We start from the raw sequence: 22,122 nt of genomic DNA on the forward strand, positions 1-22,122 counted from the left end.
ACATTTATTTTTCAAACATACAAAAAATGAATAATGGATGATAGATCTCAAAGAAAACTACAAAACTATAAAATGTTTTGAAGAAAACAGAAAATTTTAGTGTCTTGGGTTAAGAAAAGATTTCTTTTTTCTTTTTTTAAGATTTTATTTATCTGGGAGAGAGAGAGAATGAGAGAGAGAAAGCATGAGAGGAGAGAGGTCAGTGGGAGAAGCCGACTTGCTGCTGAACAGGGACCCTGATGTGGGACTCGATCCCAGGACTCCAGGATCACGACCAGAGCTGAAGGCAGTCACTTTACCAACTGAGCCACCCAGGTGCCCGAGAAAAGATTTCTTAAGTAAGACTAAACAAGGGCACAAATCATAGAAGAAAATACTGAATAATTGGATTTCATCAAAATTAAAAAATTGTAGTCTTGGAAAAACATATAAAATGAAAAGTGAAACCACAACTAGGTGAAAATATTAGCAAAATATATGTGAGATAAAGGAATTGTGTCTAGACTATATATAGAACTTGCATAACTCAATAATTAGATAACTTACTACTCTATTAGAAAAAATATTTGAACAGATACTTCACCAAAAAGGGTATGCAGACTGTACATAACTACAGGAAAAGGTGCTAGACATTATTAGTCACAGGAATATGCAAATTAAAACTAGAGGTGCCACATTGGACCCACTGGGAGAACTGGTTAAAAATATAATTCAGGGGGCACTTGGGTGGCTCAGTTGGTTAAGCCACTGCCTTTGACTCAGGTCATGATCCCGGAGTCCTGGGATCGAGGCCCGCATCAGGCTCCAGGTCCATGGGGAGTCTGCTTCTTCCTCTGACCTTCTCTCTCGTATATATATATAATTCAGGGCACCTGTGTGGCTCAGTTGTTAAGCATCTGCCTTCAGCTCAGGTCCTGATCCTGGGATCGAGTTCCACATCAGGTGCCCTGCTTGACGGGAAGCCTGCTTCTCCCTCTCCCACTCCTCCTGCTTGTATTCCCTCTCTGGCTTTGTCTCTCTCTGTCAAATAAATAAAATCTTTATATATATATATATACACATATACATATATATATATATATATATACATATATATATATATATAAAATTCATATCCAAATATTATACAATGTGGACCTAGAATTCCCATTATGCTGTCAGTGGGAACATAAAATAGTATAATGCTTCTGTAAAAATAGTTTGGTTGTGTCTTAAAGACATCTGCATACAACCTAGGCCCTCTCCAAGCTTTTATTTAAGAGAAATGAAAACATATGTCCACACAAAGATACTTAAAGTAATATCTACAGCATCTGGAATCGGTCACTTGATAAATAAGTGTAGGATATCCATACAGGGGAACACCAGTGAGCAAAAAGCAGAACGAATCGTTCATGCACATAGTCATGTGGAGGAACCTCAGAATAACTACTTCTATTTTAAGAAACCAGATTAAAATGAGTGTGTAGGATACGGTTTGATTTATATAACTTTCTAGAAAATATAAAGTGACCATGGTTACTTTGGGATGATCAAGGAGGGGAATAAGGGTTGAAGAAACTTGTGGGGTTACATTATCTTGACTGTGTTGATGCTTTTACAAATGCCTACATGTCTGAAGCTCATAAAATTGTGTACTTTATAATGTACAGTATATTGCACATCAGTTTTACCTTGATAAGTCTTTTTAAAAAAAGACTGATCATGTGGTTGTATTTTCGTAATTTGGCCAAATTCGGGAGCTGCATTTAACATCAATTACAGTTTTGCCTTTTGAAATTCAAAAATATTTTCTAGCCACGGAAATTGGCTGAGAGCCAAAATGTCTCATTGTATTACGTATATGTTATATTATATTACTTTTCCAATATGCTTCTCAGCAGAAATTCATTTATTTTTCAAAAGCCATATATTTCATCCGTGTTCCTTAGAAAGGAATGCCTCAAGAAACTTCAATGATGTAGCTGTGGTCATAAAAGAGAAATCGATCTCGGGAAATTTGGGATATTTCTGAGAATTATTTTTTGGATTAAAATTCTTTGTTTACACCTTAAAAACCCAATATTTGTATAAGGCAGTTGTGGGGGAGTAGAAAGTACAACAGAAAAATCATAGGTTAGTTTTCTTTCATTTAGAACTTTTAAGCTTCATCATTGATGATGGCTTTTTAAAATGATTTATTTATTTCAGAGAGTGGGTGAGTGAGGGGATGGGAGGGCATGAGGGGCAGAGGGAGAGAGAGAGAATCTCAAGCCCACTGAATGTGGAACCCTTCTCAGGGCTTGATCTCAGGACCCTGGAATCATGACGAGCCAAAACCAACATTCAGTCATTTAACTGACTGAGCCACCCAGGCGCCCTGATGATAGAATTTGTTATACTTAAATAATATCCATCTTTTCCATAAATTAGTATTTTCATTCAGACAATGCACTTTGTGGTTGCTGTAATGGTATATCATTTTTGGATCAAGTGACAAGTATTTGGATTCAACTGTTTTATTCCTTTGCACCTATTTTTTTAGGACTCCTTTTTCTAATGCATAATCTGGGGACAACTGTTTCTACATTGATTATATTATTCTGGACAGCAATTATACACATATACATATACACCCGTACAGTTTTATGATGTTGAGAACACCAACCATATATACTCTTGGAAATGTTTTTCTAATATTTGAATAGACATATAAGCTTTAACTGTTAAAATTGTTATTGCAAGAGCTAACTATAGTAAGAACTGCTTGTTTTTTACCATAAATTATTTCACTGAGGTATGTGAATTATATTCTTTAAAAAATTTCCCTCTTGTTTTAAAATTGTTCATGATTGATAATATTGGGTTGTTGGTTTTTCTAGAGGGTTTGATGAGATTAGATGTTCGTAAGAATTGAATGCCTGCTTTGTGTAGCAGAAAGTTGTGGAAGAAATACAGAAGTTCTTGTGTTTGAGAAGTTTACAATCTTATTGAGAAACAAAAGTTGAGATTTCAAAGGAAAGCTAGAAGGATGATACATTAGTTTAATATTAGTATCTACTCTAATTACTTATTAGACTAATATTGTCTGATAATTCGGGTCATCCCACAGAAGTACCAGGTGGTGGGGGCACCTGGGTGGCTCAGTTGGTTGAGCGACTACCTTCAGCTCAGGTCATGATCCCAAAGTCCTGGGATCGAGTCCCACATCAGGCTCCCAGCTCCATGGGGAGTCTGCTTCTCCCTCTGACCTCCCTTTTCATGCTCTCTCACTCTGTCTCTCTCTCAAATAAATAAAAAAATTAAAAAAAAAAAATAAGAAGTACCAGTTGGTGATTCATTGCTGAGTGGAAGACATTCGTTTTGGTAGATGTGGAGTGTGAAGGAATCATTGACTTGGCAGGATCTGGGAAAGCTTCATGGAGGAGGAGGGCTCTTTGTTTAAATGGGTTTATTGAGGTAAAGTCCTTAAAACAGTGCCTGGCACCAAGTTAGCACTCATTGAATGTTGGCTGTTGTTATTACTGTCCATAGCAGCTGGGCCTTGCTGAATGGAAAGGATTATAATAAATAGACTTGAATGAGGAGAGGATATTCGTGGCTGGATAATAACGTGATTAGTTATGAAAATGTGGCATTTGTGCTGAAATTGTGAGCTAAGCCTAATCCTCTGCTGTTTTCACCCTGGAGCTCTTTGAGTGTCCTGGGTCACAACATTCTTCTTTAATTTTGATGTAGGGGTGCTGGACTCCTCCCTAATTGATATTAGTTAAATTTTTGGTTTATTAAAATGATTATCTGTTAACCAGTAAAGATTTTATTAATCTTCACTTAAGGTTTTTTCCCCCCAATAGGAGCATCGGAATTTGCCTTTTATGCGTGAGCTGCGGTATCTATTTGCACTTCTTGTTGGTACTAAAAGGAAATATGTTGATCCATCAAGAGCAGTTGAAATTCTTAAGGACGCTTTCAAATCAAATGACTCTCAGCAGGTAGCTTTTTTTGTACTTACTTATTAACATTTGTGTTTTATTTAATCTGATCATTTCTTAAGCAGTTTTTTTAGAGACACATGAGAATTGAAGATGTTGTTATTCCTCTTTATTAAAAATAAGTGGTAGCCATTTAAAACATTGTTTATTTGGAAAATTTACTTTAAAGTTAAGAAAAAAGTAACAGTGTTCTTGAAAAGTGTTAAGATAAATGAACTGTAATTTATATTGTGATAGAAATTAGTTAGTGAAAACATTGGATAAAATTAGGAATGTTCACCAATGTTATAAATCTTCACAAATGTGTGATAAACCCAAGGCCAGTACAGTATACATGCTTTTGGTATGCCTATTTTTGTTGGCATCAGGTAGTTCCCTTAATTACTGAGAACTCTGAACTACATTAACTTTGTTATTGTTGCTTTTATTTTCCAATCTTTTGTATAGATCTCATGTTGAGATCCTCACCTTAATTACATCTTCAAAGACTCATATTCTAAATAAGATTACATTGTGAGGTCCCAGGTGGACATATATTTTGGCAGGCCGCTATTTAACCCACTACAGTTGGTATGGATATTTATAACTGGATTTTTGTGCTGAGCTTAGTTGTCTTTAACTATATGGCTTTGGAATAATTTCCTTAAGCTTCTTAGATCCAAGTTTCAACATTTAAAAAAAAAATTTTTTTTTAAGCTTTTATTTATTTGACAGAGTGAGAGAGCACAAACGGGGAGCATTAGAGGGATAGGAAGAAGCAGTCTCCCTATTGAGCAGGGAGCCTGATTCTGGCCTTGATCCCAGGACCCTGAGATGATGACCTGAGTGGAAGGCAGATTATTAACCATCTGAGCCACCCAGGTGCCCCAAGTTTCAACATTTTGCATTTTAAAGGTCAGTGGATTGACCCAGCTGCTCGTTAGAAAACTTCTAGCTAGAAAAATATATGATAGTAGATTTGTTTAATACTTGGGGGTTTTGGATAAATAAAGGCAGATTGCTTACACTGATTCATCTGTCTTTGATGAACCAGTCTTAGTAGGACTGGTTTATTTTTTACTCCTTAGGTTTTGGATGAACCTGTTTCTGTGTTCTACCTCACATTATTGAAAGAATTATGGTAGTTGATGAATCCAGCTGCCACTGCCTATTCCTGTTTTTCCATGTTAGGGGAACTAGCACTGAAAGAAGGGATGGCAAAGGGTGATGTAAGTGCTAGTTCTGAATGGAGAATTTATTTGAAGGTCATGATATGGTAGACTCAATAGTCAGGGAGCCAGTGATTAATTAAACTCAACCTTCCAGTTTAACATACCTTAGTAAAAGTGGATGTGGCTGAAAAAGTTGTGTGTAAAAGTTGAATTAAGAAAATGAATTGCTGAAAAACATGTCTTCCTTCTAAGAAACCAGTAATAATCTTTAAATAATGAAGAACTCTTTGGTAATGTGGGTCTTTTATTTTATAAGATTCATTAGAGAACTCTTTTGGGAGTGATAATTATTTTTAAAAATCTCATTTGTAAATTAGAATTTATATATTTGTGTATGTATATAAAATATTGTATATAACATAAATTTATGTTTATTTTCCCATAGTGAAACCTAATCACTGTGATTATCAATATGATGCTTATTTTTCTCAGATACTAATTTTATTCTCTGGTTAGGTTAAGAATATTTCTTGTATTTGATGTGAAACATTTCGTATGATATTTTTGTGAGGAGTCACTAATTTATGTTTGAAGTGACTGGCTGTAAGTTTTATGTTGCAGTATTTAGAATTTTATTAGTAGGCTGAAATATCAACAAGACTTTTTTTTCTTTCCACAGCAAGATGTGAGTGAGTTTACACACAAATTATTAGATTGGTTAGAAGATGCCTTCCAAATGAAAGCTGAAGAAGAGACGTAAGTTACCATGAAATTTAGTGATGGGGTTTTAGGAGATTGATAAATAACACTCTTTTTTTTCCCTTTTATGTCTGTGTTTATGTCTATCAGTGTCTATGTGTCTATGGAGAAACAGAAAACTGAGAGATGTATGGGAACCCAGATGTTACCTGTATTGACAAGTTGTTTAAGTTTGTGGACTAAATGCTGCTTAGCTTTAGAGTTCTATTGTAAGATTAGAATCTTGCCAGAAAGATCTAAAAAGCAACCCCTAAAAGGGCTAATCCCATATGCCCAGTTCTTTTCCTTGGACTCAGTAGTCTCTTTTTCATGAAGAAGAATGGGTTAGCAGTAGGGCAGGATACCAGGAATGTTCCTTCTGATGAAGTCCTTTCAGGTGGAATCACAATGACAAGGATAATGAAATTCCTCCTTAACATTTCCTAGCTTTTTATTTTCTGTCCAGGTTGAACCATAAGACTTTGGTTATTCAAAAGAAATCTGTACACTTTGAGGATGGTCCTACTCCCATTCCTATGAGGCCACTCTCCTAAGACCAACCACTGGTTCCTTTGTGTGTCTTTATGAAACATTGGTGGATCATTTAGGATTTGCCACTATAGACGCTTTGGTCCAACAAGATGCAGGTAAAAGACTTGCCTAGAAGGTCTTCCTTCTACCTAGAAGACAGATGGAAATCCAAGGCTGAAAATTCTCTCCCTTCCCTTTTTTCTTATTTTTTTTTTTAAAGATTTTATTTATTTGACAGAGAGAGATCACAAGTAGGCAGAGAGGCAGGCAGAGAGAGAGGAGGAAGCAGGCTCCCTGCTGAGCAGAGAGCCCGATGCAGGACTCAATCCCAGCACCCTGGGATCATGACCTGAGCTGAAGGCTGAGGCTTTAACCCACTGAGCCACCCAGGCACCCCATCTTTTTTCTTATTTTTAAATTATGGCTAGCTTTACTGTTCAGGAAAAACATAAAAGGTCTGCAATGAGACTAAAGTGAAAAATAATCTACTTATACAGTGTTAATCTGTAAAAGATACCCTCAAATATTAATAGATTTCTTCCTTTCATTCTCCATTCTCAGGGGGGAAGTAAGTTCCCTTATTATATTCCCTTGTTGTTGTTGTTGTTTTGTTTGTTTTTTTCCTGAGAGAGAGGGACAGCAGAAGGAGGGAAAGACTGAGCTTTTCAGGGCCCCTTCCCTTGATCTTTTAAGGTAAAGCTCAAAGAAATTTTATATTTGAAAATCAGGTTTTTTTTACCTCTGTGGATGCAGTCTAATAAAAAATAAAAGTCACTTCTGAGTTTCTGAGTTTGTTCAGTCTCAAACACAGGCATGTTATTTCTGTGCCTCCATAGAACTGGGGTTCTGCAGCCGGTTCCCTCACGTGGCTGTGTATATAGTGCCTTCAGTCCTTTGGATGCCCGGTTTCATGTGCTTGAATTCTAGGTTTCAGAGGGTTATTAGGACCCATGTGGGTAACACTGAATGGTTTCTTACCTTTGAAACTTTAGATAAAGCAAAACTGCAATCCTTTAGCTCTCAGTCCAACTATATAATACTCCTGGAACTTTGTGCAGTCCAGACTCAAGTTGTTGCCAAAGTCTGTAGCAGAAATTTTAGGATATGTTGTATACAGCAAATCACTGGTTTTCATTCTGCCTGGATGCCTGTCATTGAGGGCCAATTGCTTGCCAACCATTATATGTGAACTTAAACTAAGTTGGGAGAAATCTCTGAAGAGATTAATTATGGTGCTAAATCTGCAGTGTTTGAGGGAAAAAGTTCTATTTTGGTAAATTTTGCCTTAAGAGGAGGCCATTTGAAAGCTGTTTCCTTCTTGGCATGTTTAGAAGTTTTTGATGCTGATGGCTCTGGTCCTCAGCTTCTATCTTGTCCACCAAAAGTTTCAGTTGCATTTTCCTTCATAGCTTCTTCAGTTTGTGGCTCTGAGTGCTGCACTGAGTGACTTACTTTTGTGCCACAGTGGTTGTGCCTATTGCTTTTTGCTGTGGAATTGCTTATGCCTGGGAGACTCGCCTCTTAGGTTAGTTTCTTGCTTCTCTCCACAAGAGCTTCTTTCTTCATGTTACTTTCATCTGGAAAATCTCCCCATCAGATTCCTGGCATGAATCTGCTGTTGCTGCTTATGAAAGCTGAGTCCCAGCATCCAGCTTTTGTGTGTTCCAGGCCTAGAGTGTATTTCCTCCTGCTGCACTTTTTCCTGGGTGGGATATGCCTCTAAAGTTCACACACATCTGTATTTTTTTATTCTTTTTGGAAGGTTTGGCTGAATTTTTAAGTTGAACCTGCTTCTTAGCCTCTATCTCATGCAGAACTAGCCCTGTTCGATGGATGCATGTCTTTTCTTCCTGTCCTTTGGGTTTGTTTTCTGGCCTTTACACTTGCTTTTCTCTAATTGCCGCCTCCTCTGATACTGTCTTGATAGGTTGCTTATGATGAGAGCTAGTGATTCACTGAGAGTTGTCCACCCTGGTTCCTCTCTAGTACACCTCATGTCCCTTATGTCTTTCCTTAGAGTTCTCATACCAAAAATCCATTGCCTGAGTTTCCTCAGAGTGCAAATAGTATCCTCATCTGTGGTAACAGAGTATTTGAGGTTCTCTCAGTAATTCTGTGAATGTTTTACTGAAATACCTAGTTCATCCTCTCAAATCTATCCAGATTTTCTAGAAGTACTTCATTTAGTTTATCCTGTCTTCAATACCTGACCCCCAGTTGCTTTTTATCTGTGCCTAAATCCTTCTTTCTGAGGGGTTCATTTTATTCTGATTTTGGAGATCTTACTTATTATTTATATAAATAATATAATAATAATATATTATACATAATATATTATTATTTATATACTTGTTAATTTTCTTTGGGTTCTGGTCACCTCTTCTGATCTAGTAAATAACAAATTATCTCCCTTTTTTTCCTCACACTGTTTTAAAAGAAGCTAGAACTTTTCCATTCCAGTTCATCTGAAATCTTAAGTTATTTGAAATATGTTCTCCTTGTTCATTTCCCCATCATTTTCCATCTGATCTTTACTGTTTGTGGAGCTAAACTGTCTTTGAATCTCTTTGCTCTCCCCATTTAGAACAGAGCTTTCCAATTTGTATGCCATGGATAGCCAGATTATGGATCGTGGCGATATTGATCCTATTTCTGTGATCATGAGAAAGTATATCTTTTTTATCTCAAAGTTCTCTGCATATTATATATATATATACCAATGGTATTAAAAATATTGGGAAGCTGTGTCCCAGAGCACTCTAGTTTGCTCTATCAACTGCCATGGACCTTTGTATCCTTCGGTGCCAACCTAATTCCCAAGGGCTAAAGATGTCCCTGATACTAATTTTTCTGTAGTGATTTCTTTGGCCTTTGATATTTGTGTCAGTTTATCTTTACTACCGTTTTCATGTAAGTGGTGGGTCTCTCATTTCTTTCCTTTTTTTTTTTTTTATAAGATTTTATTTATTTATTTGTCAGAGTGAGGGAGAGTGCGCTAGAGCACAAGCAGGCAGAGTGGCAAGCAGAGGCAGGGATAGAAGCAGGCTCCCCACTGAGCAAGGAACCTGATGCAGGATTTTTTTTTCTTTTTTAATTTTTTAAAAATATTTTATTTATTTATTTGACATACAGAGATAGAGACAGCAAGAGAGGGGAGACAAGCAGGGGGAATGGGAGAGGGAGAAGCAGGTTCTGATGCAGGGCTCAATCCCAGGACCCTGGAATGATGATCTGAGCTGAAGGCAAATGCTTAATTACTAAGCCACCCAGGCACCCCTCTTTTTCTTTCTCTACATAAAAATAGGAGGCTATGGAAAAGAGATTCCCACTAATATTTATATCTTAAGATTCATAGATTTTTATATCAAGGGAGACAATCTTTGGATCATTCCTCTCACACATAGCACTCTCAAGTCCTTTTTATTCTCACAGTTTGAGATACATGAGGTATGAAATAAATTTTTCCAAGAGAGTTAAAATGCCCAAAGACGAGGTTTATATATAATGGGAGAGGATGCGTTGATTTTGGAGTCAGATTTGAGTTCATTTTACCCCTTGATTTCTTACCAATTGTGTGGATTTGGGCAAGTGACTTAACCTGCTCTACAATTTTACTATCAGTAAAATAGAAGTAATGGTACTGTTAGCCGTCAGAGTGGTCTAGATAGTTAAGTGGCAACGACCCCAACGTTTTGCAGGCTTATATCCTACTGTTAGAGGTTGTGTCCAGTGCATGTGAAGAAGGGGCTCTCCTCATTCTTTCAGTCAGGGGCCTCTGCTCGCAGATGCTCCCCCTTGTCACCCCTTCAGGAGTTTCCATGGCAACAAAAGTACACTGGCTCTCAGAGTTCCTACCACATAGTACTTCTGCTCCTATTTTCTTGGGCACAGCAAGTCGTGTGGTCTGCCTAACTTCAAAGTGAGTGGGAACACTGTACACCAGTTAAGATGGCTACCATCAACCCCCCCCTCCCCCCAGGAAATTGCAGGTGTTGGCAAGGATGTGAAGAAATTGGAACCCTTGTGCACTGTCGATGGGAACGTGAAATGGTGCATCTGTTATGGGAAGCATCCTGGTGGCTTCTCAAAGGGTTAAAAATAGAATTGCTCTTTAAGGGAGGGAATCCTTTCACAATGTGTATCACATCATCACATTGTTTAAACTAAAGCTGAGAAAAAGATTAACGATATGACCCAGCAATTCTACTGCTCGGTATATATTAAGAATTGATAGCAGGGTCTTGAAGAGATACTCGTACACCCGTGTTCCTAGCAGCATTACTCACAATAGCCAAACGTGGAAACCACCCAACATCCATGGATGAACAGATAAACAAAATGTGGCATACGTACAGTGCAGCGTCCTTTAAAAAGGAGATTCTGACACATGCTACCACATGGATGGCAAGTGAAATAAGTCAGTCACAAAAACACAAACACTGTATGGCACTTACATGATTTGTCAGGAGTTGTAAAACTCAAACAGTGAGAAAGAACGGTGCTCACCAGGGCCCTGCGGGGAGGGAGAAATGTGGAGTTGTTCAGTGAGTGTAGAGCTTCACTTTTGCAAGATGAGAAGACTTCTGGAGATTGGTTGCACAGCAGTATGAATATACTTAACACCACCCACCAAACACTTAAAAATGGGTAGATGGTAAATTTTGTGTCATATGTATCTTAGCACAATTCAGATTTTAAAATTTAAATAAAACTTGAGTGGGAAAGTATGTCTTGAACACATATCTAGAAGTAAAGGGCCAGAAATGTTTTTGAGAATCACTAACAACTACTATCCTACCTCAGAGCATTGTTTGAGTGAAATACTTCCCACCAGTTGTTTAAAGGAGTAAATGATGATGCATGTACTACATTTAAAAAGAGACCATGTCCTTCTCTCTTTTTTTTTTGTTAGCAAATCAATTTTATTAGCTCAAACACAAAATTCACGAGTACAGAGTTGTGGATACCACATACTTTTATGTAGTAGTACCAACATAAACTGTTTTCAGACCACAGAGAGCAAAACATAAAAGAAAGGTTAAAAAATTAACTTCTGCTTGCTTCAGGCGAGAAAGAAAAAAAAATGTGTATGTTAAGGAATTTGGAAAATTCACTAATGGCTAATTGTTCCTGTAGCATGAAGGATAGAGTAGCTCCTGAGCTGCTTTGGGTCAAAGCTGGTGTTTTGCTCCTTCACTGGCGAAAGCTGTTATTTTTGAATGGTCTTCATTCTTTTATTTAATTAACTAACTAATTTATTTATTTATAGATTATTTATTTATTTGACAGAGATCACAAACAGGCAGAGAGGCAGGCAGAGAGAGAGGGGGAAGTAGGCTCCCTGCTGAGCAGAGAGCCCGATGTGGGGCTCGATCCCAGGAACCTGAGATCATGACCTGAGCCGAAGGCAGAGGCTTAACCCACTGAGCCACCCATGTGCCCCCACTCTTCTATTTAAATGTGGGAAATGATATGTTAAAGATTTACAGAAATTTACTCTGAGAGTGGCTTTTTTTTCTTCCCAGCAAGTCCAACTAAGCATGTATTGTACAAGACTAAAAGTGTGAGGTCGAAATGAACAATGATAATAGAAAGGTCAGGCACTCCATGAACACAGACTGTGTCAGGTCCTCTTGTAGTGTCCCATGCAGCAGCTCATTTGAACCCTTACAACAGCTCTTTGAATTCAGTTGCTGTTATTGTCCTCAGTTGATAGGTGAAGAAATGGAGGAATCCATGTAATAAGTGCCTTGACCAAGGTAATGTCAGCAGGTAGCAGCGCAGAGGGACTGACCGCCACACAAATGTTACCATCTTGGCATGTATTATTGTTCCTTGAGTGTTTTCTCTATTACTTACAGGTCCAAAAATTATAACCACATTTTTTTTTTTTTTAAACCATGCTTTAGGGATGAAGAAAAGCCAAAGAATCCCATGGTAGAGTTGTTCTATGGAAGATTCCTTGCTGTGGGAGTACTTGAAGGTATGGTCACACATGTTTACTCTTTATTACATTTGAAGAGATACTATGTATTAACTTTCGTCTTGATATTGACTTGTTGAATGGTTTTTAATTTTAATTTGATTTGCTCTGTCTAGTAGTTTCTGTTGCATTGCTTTGCTACTAATCATTTATAAGAAAAGATTGAATTGAGTGAATGATAAGGAAGGTACAGGGTACATTATCACATGCTAATTGATACTTTTATCCTGATATTCTTTCCCTGGGAAAGTTTCTGTGATTCTGTGTATTATTGGGGTATAGGGATTAAGGGGGCTTTTTTTTTTTTTTAATTTATTTATTTTTTCAGCATAACAGTATTCATTGTTTTTACACAACACCCAATCAAAAGACACAGGGTATCAGAATGGATAAGGGGGCTTTTGAAAGTAATGTTGGAGTTGAATACTTGTTTTGGTATGATGGTTACTGTTTTTGAGGGTTTCTACTCTGTAAATGTTGAAAGCTGCATTTAACAATTAAGCAATTTAGTACAGTCAAGGTATTACACTTTTCAAGTGTTATGAAATTCTTTAGGCTCTAGAATCATACTCTTATCTTTTAAAAAATCATTTAAGGGTGATATTCCTCTACCTTTCCTAAATGCCTATTACTTAAAATCTGGGTCTGACCAGTTAGTTATTCTTTCGTTTTCCTGATAAGGGAAGGGAACTGACTCATTAAGTATACTTCAAATGATAATAATTACTAAATCCCAAAGCATGAAGTTTTGAAAAAATTTGAACCATTTGAAAAAGTTTCTAAATTTTCCAAATGGCCCAATGCACCACCTAAAGTATAAAATTTGCAAAATTGGTTTTTCTTCAGAATTTTAGGTAATGGATTCTTAATGAAGTTTTGTTTGAATACAATTTTACAGTTTGGGATTTAGAAAAAGGCAGATAATAACTCTGGATTTAGTCAGGCATTGAGAACGTTACACTTAAGTGTTTGTACATTTTTGTTTTTGTTTTTGCTTTGCCTCAAATGATAAATACTCATTAAATAAATAGTGGAATATTTTACATAGGACATTACTTTCCAATTTGGGATGTGCATACTGTCATACTGATTTTTACTTGAAGTAATATGTTTAAAGCAATAGAGTAGCTGTGATCAGGTGGTGACTGTGAACTATTTATATCCTTTCTACTTGTGTTACCTTGATTCTTAAAAGTGGTTTATTGAAATAATTCTTAATCAGTGTTGAAGTCCTTATACTGGTTATTAGTTGTTTCAAACTATTATGCTACATAAATGTGGTTTTAATACATTTCCAGGTGAACTACGTATTTGCTTCAGTAAAAATAATTTGCTTTCGAGCCCTTTCTTAATCACGCTTACATATAGTTTCCTAATGCTTTTTTTTTTTTTAAAAGATTTTATTTATTTATTTGACAGAGATCACAAGTAGGCAGAGAGGCAGGCAGAGAGAGAGAGAGAGAGGAGGAAGCAGGCTCCCTGCCGAGCAGAGAGCCCGATGTGGGGCTCCATCCCAGGACCCCAGGATCATGACCTGAGCCGAAGGCAGGGGCTTTAACCCACTGAGCCACCCAGGCGCCCCCTAATGCTTTCTTTTTTAGACCAGCAGCTCTAAGTTGGAGTTTGTTTACTAAAGTGCTCTCCTTGCAAAAGTTCCTCAACTTCTCCAGAACATTTAGTCCATTGACCCCTTCATTTTGTTTCTCTTGGCCTTTATTTTTCTCTTCCTTCTTTGCCCATTATGGTCTTTCTTATAAACATCTAACACTGTCCTTTCCCCGTTCCCTCTGTGGCTATTCTCTGGCCATCACTGAGCTACTCATCACTCTCTGTGTGCACTAAGTACCTGAATATTACTGGGAAAAATCACTTAAATGGGCTGCCTGTAAATGGATCATGAATTTGTAGTAGACAACTAAGCTTCACTGGTCTGAATCCTGTAACACTACTGACAGTCATACTTGTTTTGTTAAATTACTGTCTTCTATCTCATTTTCTGCAATAATGATTTTTGTCTTTTCTACTTCTAATCTAACTTCTCTGGCTCCTCATTCTCTGAGAAAGACCTTCCTTCAGATTTTATGGGTTTACCGCGAAGCTAATGAAATCTAGTCATGTGTCCTGTTTGAGGTCCCGAATCTAACTTTCTGTTTATGATTTTGTATCATGGTACTTAAACACAGCTTTCTCAGCTAGGTGAGCTTCGGCCTCCACAGCCTCGATCCATTCCTATCTCTACCACATTCTTTTTATCTTGTCCCTCCAGATAATAAAGAATTCTTCAGTCTTCTATCAGGTTGTTGTTTGTATGTGCTCAGAATCTCATCCCCATATGCTCTCACTCAGACCTGACTCCCTTCTATTAGCTTGCTTTTTTCTTGTATCTTCAGCTTCCCTTGTACTGTCTTCCTCATCAGTATTTAGGCATGGTCTGGAAATTCACATCTTAAACAAAAAAGAACTCCCTTTACATAGTATTTTTCAGTTAATCTTACTCAGTTAAGCCTTTCAAGAGAGGCATTTGTTTTTATCTGCTAAATCTCGATTTATTCAACCCATTCACTTTTGCTCGTGGCTCCAGACTTCTTCCAAAAGGGATCTTCCTAAGGTTGTCAGTTCCCAACATGTGTTCAGGTCTGCCGGCTCCCACTCAGTTCTCATTCTGAGCTCCTATCAACTATTCATGCTGTTTACTCTCTCTTCCTATTCCTTTTTCCTGTATTCTGTCCTTGAAAATATTTCTCTGACTTCTGTGGCACCATATTCTCGTTTTTTTTCCTGTTTCTGTGGGTACTTCTTAGAAGCTGTAGTTAAAGCCTCTTCTTTTACCTAAAGGCAGGAGATCCTTGGGACTCCGCTCACGCCCCTGCCTTTTCCTGGCTGCCAGTTCCCTTGGCAGTCTCATTCACTCCCTTGATGAACTGCTGTCAGTAGCCAGAGTGTCTCTCATTTGTAGCTTCAGACCTGAAGATTTAGTTATAGACTCATATCCAACTCTTTTCTTAACTTGAAATCCCTTGGACTATTCTAAAATAATGATTGCCACTGCTACCTTAAAACAAAAGCAAAAAAAAATTCTCTGCTCTTTTTTCAGTTGCGCCCCTTTCAAGTCAGTTGTTTATGACAGAAATCCAGTGTCCTTCTTGGTACCTTCCTTAGTCTTCTGCCTCCCATCCTGCCAGTGAGCCAGCCACCAGCCAGTCATATTTATTCCTTCCTGAATCTTTGCATAAATGTCTGTGTCATTTCATCTGCTTTTGCGCACTTCTACTATTAACACTGTATTCCACACTGCCTTTATTTCTGGATGGATTCTATAATAGTATCCTATCACCAACTTAACACAGAAGCCGTAAGGATGTTTCAGAGCCATAAATCTGATCCTCTTATTCCCAGGTTTAACTGTTCACTAACTTTCTGTTATACTCAGAATATACTGAGAAAAAAAAACTCTTTTTTTTTTTAATATTTTATTTATTTGATAGAAATCACAACTAGGCAGAGGCAGGCAGAGAGAGAGGAGGAAGCAGGCTCCCTGCGGAGCAGAGAGCCCGATGTGGGGCTCGATCCCAGGACCCTGGGATCATGACCTGAGCTGAAGGCAGAGGCTTTAACCCACTGAGCCACCCAGGCGCCCCGAGGAAAAAAACTCTTAACAAAGGCTTATAAGACTTTGTAGATTTTGACACCCTACCCAATTCTTCATTATCATCTCCCCATTGCTTCCCTAAGTTATAATATCCCCTAAATTCTTCAAACAGACCAAGTTCTTTGCATGCTTAAAGTCTTTGTGTGCATTGTTCCTTGGCCATGAATTCTCCACAGCACCCTGACAGTCTGGCCTGGCTAACTCCCACCCACTTGTTCAAGTCTCAGTGTTAATGTCAGTTTGCTGTGAAAGTCTTCACTGCTCTACTCTCTGGCCCTAAAGACTAGTAGGTTAGCTCTTTTCATACCCTCTCACAGCACTGTCTCACCACACATTTTATGACACTTAGAAGGATAAATAATTTTCTGTTCATAATTATATATACAGTTAATGTGCATATAATGTAATGCCTTTCTTCCAAAAGAGGCTGCGAGTTTACTCTGCTCAGGGGCCATATGTATCTCTTTTGTTCACTGGTATACATATTCTCAATGTTTAGCATAGTGTCTTGTACTTAGGAGGTATTTTTTTAAAGAATTGTGTGTGTGTGTGTGTGTGTGTATGCACACAAATACATACACGCAGACATATACATGTGATTACTTACATACATACTGGTGTGTAATGAATATCTCTGGCTGGATGTGCTTGTATAAACCAAGAAGGAAATGACCATGACTACCCAATGGAACGTAGAGTGATGGTTTTCAGGTTTAGGAGTAATTCATGAACACGTCTACTTTTAGTGGTTAAAAGGGCATGTTAAGTAATGATTAAATTTCCTTTCTCCTATAGGTAAAAAATTTGAAAATACTGAAATGTTTGGTCAGTACCCACTTCAGGTCAATGGATTCAAAGATCTACATGAGTGCCTAGAAGCTGCTATGATTGAAGGAGAAATTGAGTCCTTACATTCAGAGAATTCAGGAAAATCAGGCCAAGAGGTGAGTTTAGCATCCTCATGATTCCTCTCTCACCAGGTCTTTCTTACAGTGCGATAAAGCACAATTTAGGGCCCTAATTATATAGCTGCCTTACAACTGAGAGAATACTCAGATTATGTGTTTGGATTTAATTATGGTAGTTTAAATGTTTGGGAAAAGGCACAAAAAAGTCTATAATCTATGTTAAATTCTCACTTAACAATTAGATTAAAATGTTCTGTTAAAATCATCTTTTAGGACATTGTTGTGTCTGTTTAGACTTTTTAGGGAAGGTACCAGTCACTGTAGCATGCTAGTCCTAAAAGCAAAGAAGAACACTGAGATTAGGGTAGAATTTTATATAGACACATGTTATATCAAATAGTGTTGAAATTTGTCTAGATTTCATTTTTGGGGAAAATTGCTGTGTAAGTGTATGAAGGGCAGATGGAAGAACTTGCTTTCTTAAGAAAGATAAAAATTAAATAATATAAACCTGTTTATTTGTTTCCGCTGGTCTCTGTCTTGCCACCCAGCTCTCTATTCATGTCATCAGCTCCATCCGTATATCCACCCACCCATACGTATTCTCATCCTTATGTTTTATTATAATGGAAGGGAAAGGACAGATCATTTGCTCCAAAATCAGTTCTCACCAAGCAGTTCTCACTAAGCAGTTGCTAATAGTTATCTGCTTGTAAACTCCATGCATGAGGGTAGGGATCTTCATCTTTGTCATTCTGTTATATCTCTAGTGGATAGTGTGGTGACTGCAAATAAAATTATATAATATGTACTTACTGACTGAATGAAGGAAATGTCTCAGTGTTATCAGAAAGTTTCTGAGGACTTTATCCCCAAATGGGTGCTTAATAAATATTGTTATCATATCTCTGTGTTTTTCTGAACAGGGATTGAGTTCTTGTGTCTTTGAAAATAAATTGCTTTTATCTGAACATGGGCTTTTAAAAAAAGGTGTAATTAATTCTTTCCTCTTTAACTTCATCCTCATTTCCTTCTCTTATACACCCAAACAAAAAAAGAAATAACATTTACTATTTTCTGGCTTTTTTTCTCTCTCTCTCTTTTTTTTTTTAAGGTTAGGAGAGGGAGGAACGAGAGAGAAGATATTTGAGGTAGTTTTTCTCTCTACATGATAGATCATCTATATCAGTGATTCTCAGCAGATGCCTAGGCTCTACTTCAAAGTTGTCAAATGTGAATCTAGGGTAGGAATGTGGTGGGCCCAAGATCTCCACCAGTGATTCCCAGCTAGACCTCCAATTAAGAATATTTAAATTAAGATTATTTATTTTATCGATTGGTCTCTAAAGATGGGACTCTCTCAGGATCCCATAATGGAACAGGAAAGCAGACTCCCTGCCTAAAGTGTGTTCTCTTTTCTATTAAACAAAAAGGATGATGGGTTTGGACAGGAAAAGGAGGGATGGCATTCCCCTTATACTATCAAAGTAGCTTATAAATGAAATATACATTGCTTTATTGGTAAATAATTTAGTAATTAATTGCTAAATAATCTTTCTTACACATTCCCAGCTTTTAAAAAGTTTTTCTTACATTGAATCTGAATTTCATTATATATTTTAAAGAAAAAAAAAAACCTGGTTTGTCCTCCATCTCTGGCTTCATCCTCTGAATGCCCTATACTGTGTATATATTTTCTGCCTAGGTTTTTACATCCAACCTAACAGATACAGTGATTTGTCTTCTTCTCTGAATTCAACAGTTTGTAAGCAGTCTTAATAATAGCAGACTCAGTTACCTGTTATTACCAGTTGCCTAGATTTGTAGGACACAGTAGTTTCAATTCTAATTCAGCCTGGTTTAAGAGAGTATCACTGGCTAAAGTAGACTATCTTAAAAGTTTTTAATAATGTCCTTAAATTATCATCTTTCATTATGTCCTTCAGGATAACTTTCATGTTTCTTCTTAAGTATCTATGAACACCAATAAGTAACTTCAGGATAACTTTCCTGTTTTTTCTTAAGTATCTATGAACACCAATAAGTAACATTTAAGCCTTGTTTGTAAATGAACATTGTCCCTGATGATAACACCTTTTATCTCTTACACTATTATTTAGTAAACGTTATTGAATTTACTTTGATACAGGAAACATCTCTTTTGTTGAAAAAGCTCTGGTTGAGTAATTTAGGAAGACCTCTAGTCTCCTGAATCACTCATGTTAAGATATCCAGTGACTGGGGCGCCTGGGTGGCTCAGTGGGTTAAAGCCTCTGCCTTTGGCTCAGGTCATGATCCCAGGGTACTGGGGTAGAGCCCACATTGGGCTCTCTGCTCAGCAGGAAGCCTCCCCCCCGCCCCCGCCTACTTGTGATCTCTCTCTCTCTCTGTCAAATAAATAAATAAAACCTTAAAAAAAAAAAAGATATCTAGTGGCTTATAAGAGTTTAAATTTCTGGAATGCCATACTAAGAGAAAAGTGAATAAATAAAAAAATAATTATATGTAAGATAACTACTTACAAAATATTTTTCTAAATCCAAATTTTAACTAAATGGTATGCAATTATAGATGGATCAAACTATCTAGGAAACATAGAGTTGGTTTTTTTTGTTGTTGTTTGTTTGTTTTTTGGTCGCTTATTGGAGCAAAAAATAATTCAGGTAGTAAATACTTCACTTCCGGTGTGGGTATTCACTATAATAATGTGATATTTAGACTACCGCTCTGCACATATAAGTATTTGTATTTGTTCACACTGTCCTGTGACTTGCAGTTTTCACTCACCTGTATATCATGAGCATCCTCCCACATCAATATATATGACTTTACACCATTCTTTTTAAAACCTGCATAGGATCACATAGCCTGTATTTCTAAAATTAAATATATTTAATTCTTTCGTGAGACAGAAGTTGGACAAAGAATTATTTCAAGGAATGTATTTCTATAAATACCCTTGACAACTTAGGAATGAAGGGTAGTCTGAAGTGGAATTTTTCGGTCACTAGGAATACTTATTTAAAAATATAAGTACTGCCGATTTTCTCTTCACAAGAGTTGTACTGAGTTATAGTCAAAGTGCTAAAAGAAACTTTGCAGGACTTTAAAAACTAAATTAGAGAAACAGTACCTACATGTACCATATTAGATACATGTAGATGTTATGTGGAAATAATATCTTTTAGAGTGAAAGGGCAAATGGGTAAACCCAATTAAATGAGTGAAACTAATTTTCAAGTTGGGATAGGGACTCTGCTTCTCGTGCTTGACTGATATCCTGGTTTTGTTTGGTGTTCTGTGGGAATTTGAAATGGTAGGTCTGATCTCTTGCTTCCTAAATTCATGTAATCTCACAAAAGCAAGGTATTTAAAACATATTAATAAAAAATAGCTATTGCAGTTCTCTCTCAAAAATATTTTTGCTAAATTAGATTTATAATCATAATAAGTTCAAGAGCACTTTTGTTGCCCATGTTATGTTTTTATTCACTAACTGCCCTAATCTATTACTCCTATAGATTCATTATATAATATAATAGGATAATAAGTAATAATAAAATGTTTAGAGACATGGAAAGTATAAGCATTATTTTTACCTTTAATGACTTGTGTCTCACAGCATGCTGTGAGTACGGTTTAATGTATGGCAACTAAGCAAATACAGTTTTTTATTGAATGGAAAATAATATTTTGAAAGAAAAATCTCATCATTTTATATTGAAAATTCTAGTTATATACTGCTGTACTTATAATCCTAAAATCACAGAGGTAGACAAACCCATAATATTTTCTAAGATGAATTAAAGGAATATCCAGCTATCTCTTCCTATCCCCATCAGATTTAGAATAAGAAAGTGAAATCCTTCTACTCCTGTAGGAAAAAACTGTCACTGCTGTTAAAGGAAATGCATACCCAACAGAGACATATTACATAACTTTTATGAACATTCTTTCTTAAGGTATGGAAGTTATTTCCTGGACTTTTCATGGTCTGCTGAGAAGCATACCCCCAATTTGGGTGATTTTATTTCTATTGACCATGGTAGGTTTCCATGAATTAAAAATATGTAACTATTTTATTTTAATGGTGACATTCAAAGTACTGCAAATGAAATATGAAAGTGATAGTTCTTGAAACCTACTTACTTTAGTATCATAAAGTGGAGTAGAGAATATTATCCTAAGAAGAATTTTCTTTGTGATATATATGGGGTATGTTCTAATTCTTAGTAGTAATTATAGATGTGTGTTAGAATTAAGCAAATTCTTGACAGTGCCAGGTGAGAATAAAATAAATAAGCAGACTTAGCTCAAGAAATTGCAAAACTTAAGAGATTCTTCTGGTACTAGATCTTATGTAACTGTCTCTAGTCAACTTCAGTTTTATTGTCATATAAAACACATTTCTTAAACTTCAATGTTTGGTTAAACATAAACCAAGTCTAACTCAGGAGATTTCAATTCGTGTAAGCTTTAGCATTTTGGGAGGGAGAAATAATTGTGAATAACCATTTTTATTTATTTAGAGAAAAGTAACAACTTTCAACATCTTAGTCAAATCCAGTTTGCCAAGTGTGATCTATTACTGCTTTTTTGGCATGTTTGAATTTAAATTAGTGTACCCTTAGCTAGTTGATATTTGTGTGGTGGCCTTTTGTGGCACTTGCAAATACCACACATAGTTTAATGTATGGCAATTAGTTTTTACAGTGGTTTTTAATAAGCATTTAAAAATATTTATTACATTATTTTTACTTCTGCATTTGATGATTCATGAGTTTTTTGTTCATTTCTCTTTAAAATATGTTTATCTAAAACCAGAATCTTTTTTATGAAAATAATTCTCTTTTGTAGTTTTGTTACACTTCATGCTTAACTGAACCATTGCCAAAGTTTGTAGAGGAATTAATTGTGATGAGGCATTCAATTCTTTAAAGACTGGTCATTTAAAAAGATTTTAAATATAATTATCATTAGTATAAACTCCGTATTAGAGATCTTTTTCTTAAATTAGTCAGAATTCCAGTAGGAAAATTAAAATTAAAACAAGGGAATATCTGTTTCTAGCTTTTAGTAAGGATTGTGATCATTTATGCTATAAAAATGTGTGTGTGTGTGTGTGTGTGTCTGTGTGTGTATTATATCTACAAGTTTCTTTTGAAGTGTGGTTGGTTGATAAGTATACGTA

At 36.4% G+C, this 22,122-nt stretch overlaps 1 protein-coding gene across 3 annotated transcripts in view; it reads left to right on the forward strand.

The window, feature by feature from the left end:
* Positions 1-22,122, forward strand: part of USP25 (ubiquitin specific peptidase 25) — a 135,122-nt gene that overhangs the window by 62,265 nt on the left and 50,735 nt on the right. For 2 of the 3 annotated variants that reach the window (XM_046002388.1, XM_046002389.1), the window contains 4 exons: positions 3,834-3,971; positions 5,802-5,878; positions 12,301-12,374; positions 16,819-16,967. In XM_046002388.1, the coding sequence (XP_045858344.1) occupies positions 3,834-3,971; positions 5,802-5,878; positions 12,301-12,374; positions 16,819-16,967 (438 nt within the window). Of the gene's footprint in view, positions 1-3,833; positions 3,972-5,801; positions 5,879-12,300; positions 12,375-16,818; positions 16,968-20,922; positions 20,977-22,122 lie in introns of those variants that run through there. The other variant, XM_046002390.1, reaches the window with a different exon arrangement.

The sequence above is a fragment of the Meles meles genome, chromosome 4, assembly GCF_922984935.1.
Source record: "Meles meles chromosome 4, mMelMel3.1 paternal haplotype, whole genome shotgun sequence".
NCBI classification, from domain to species: domain Eukaryota; kingdom Metazoa; phylum Chordata; class Mammalia; order Carnivora; family Mustelidae; genus Meles; species Meles meles.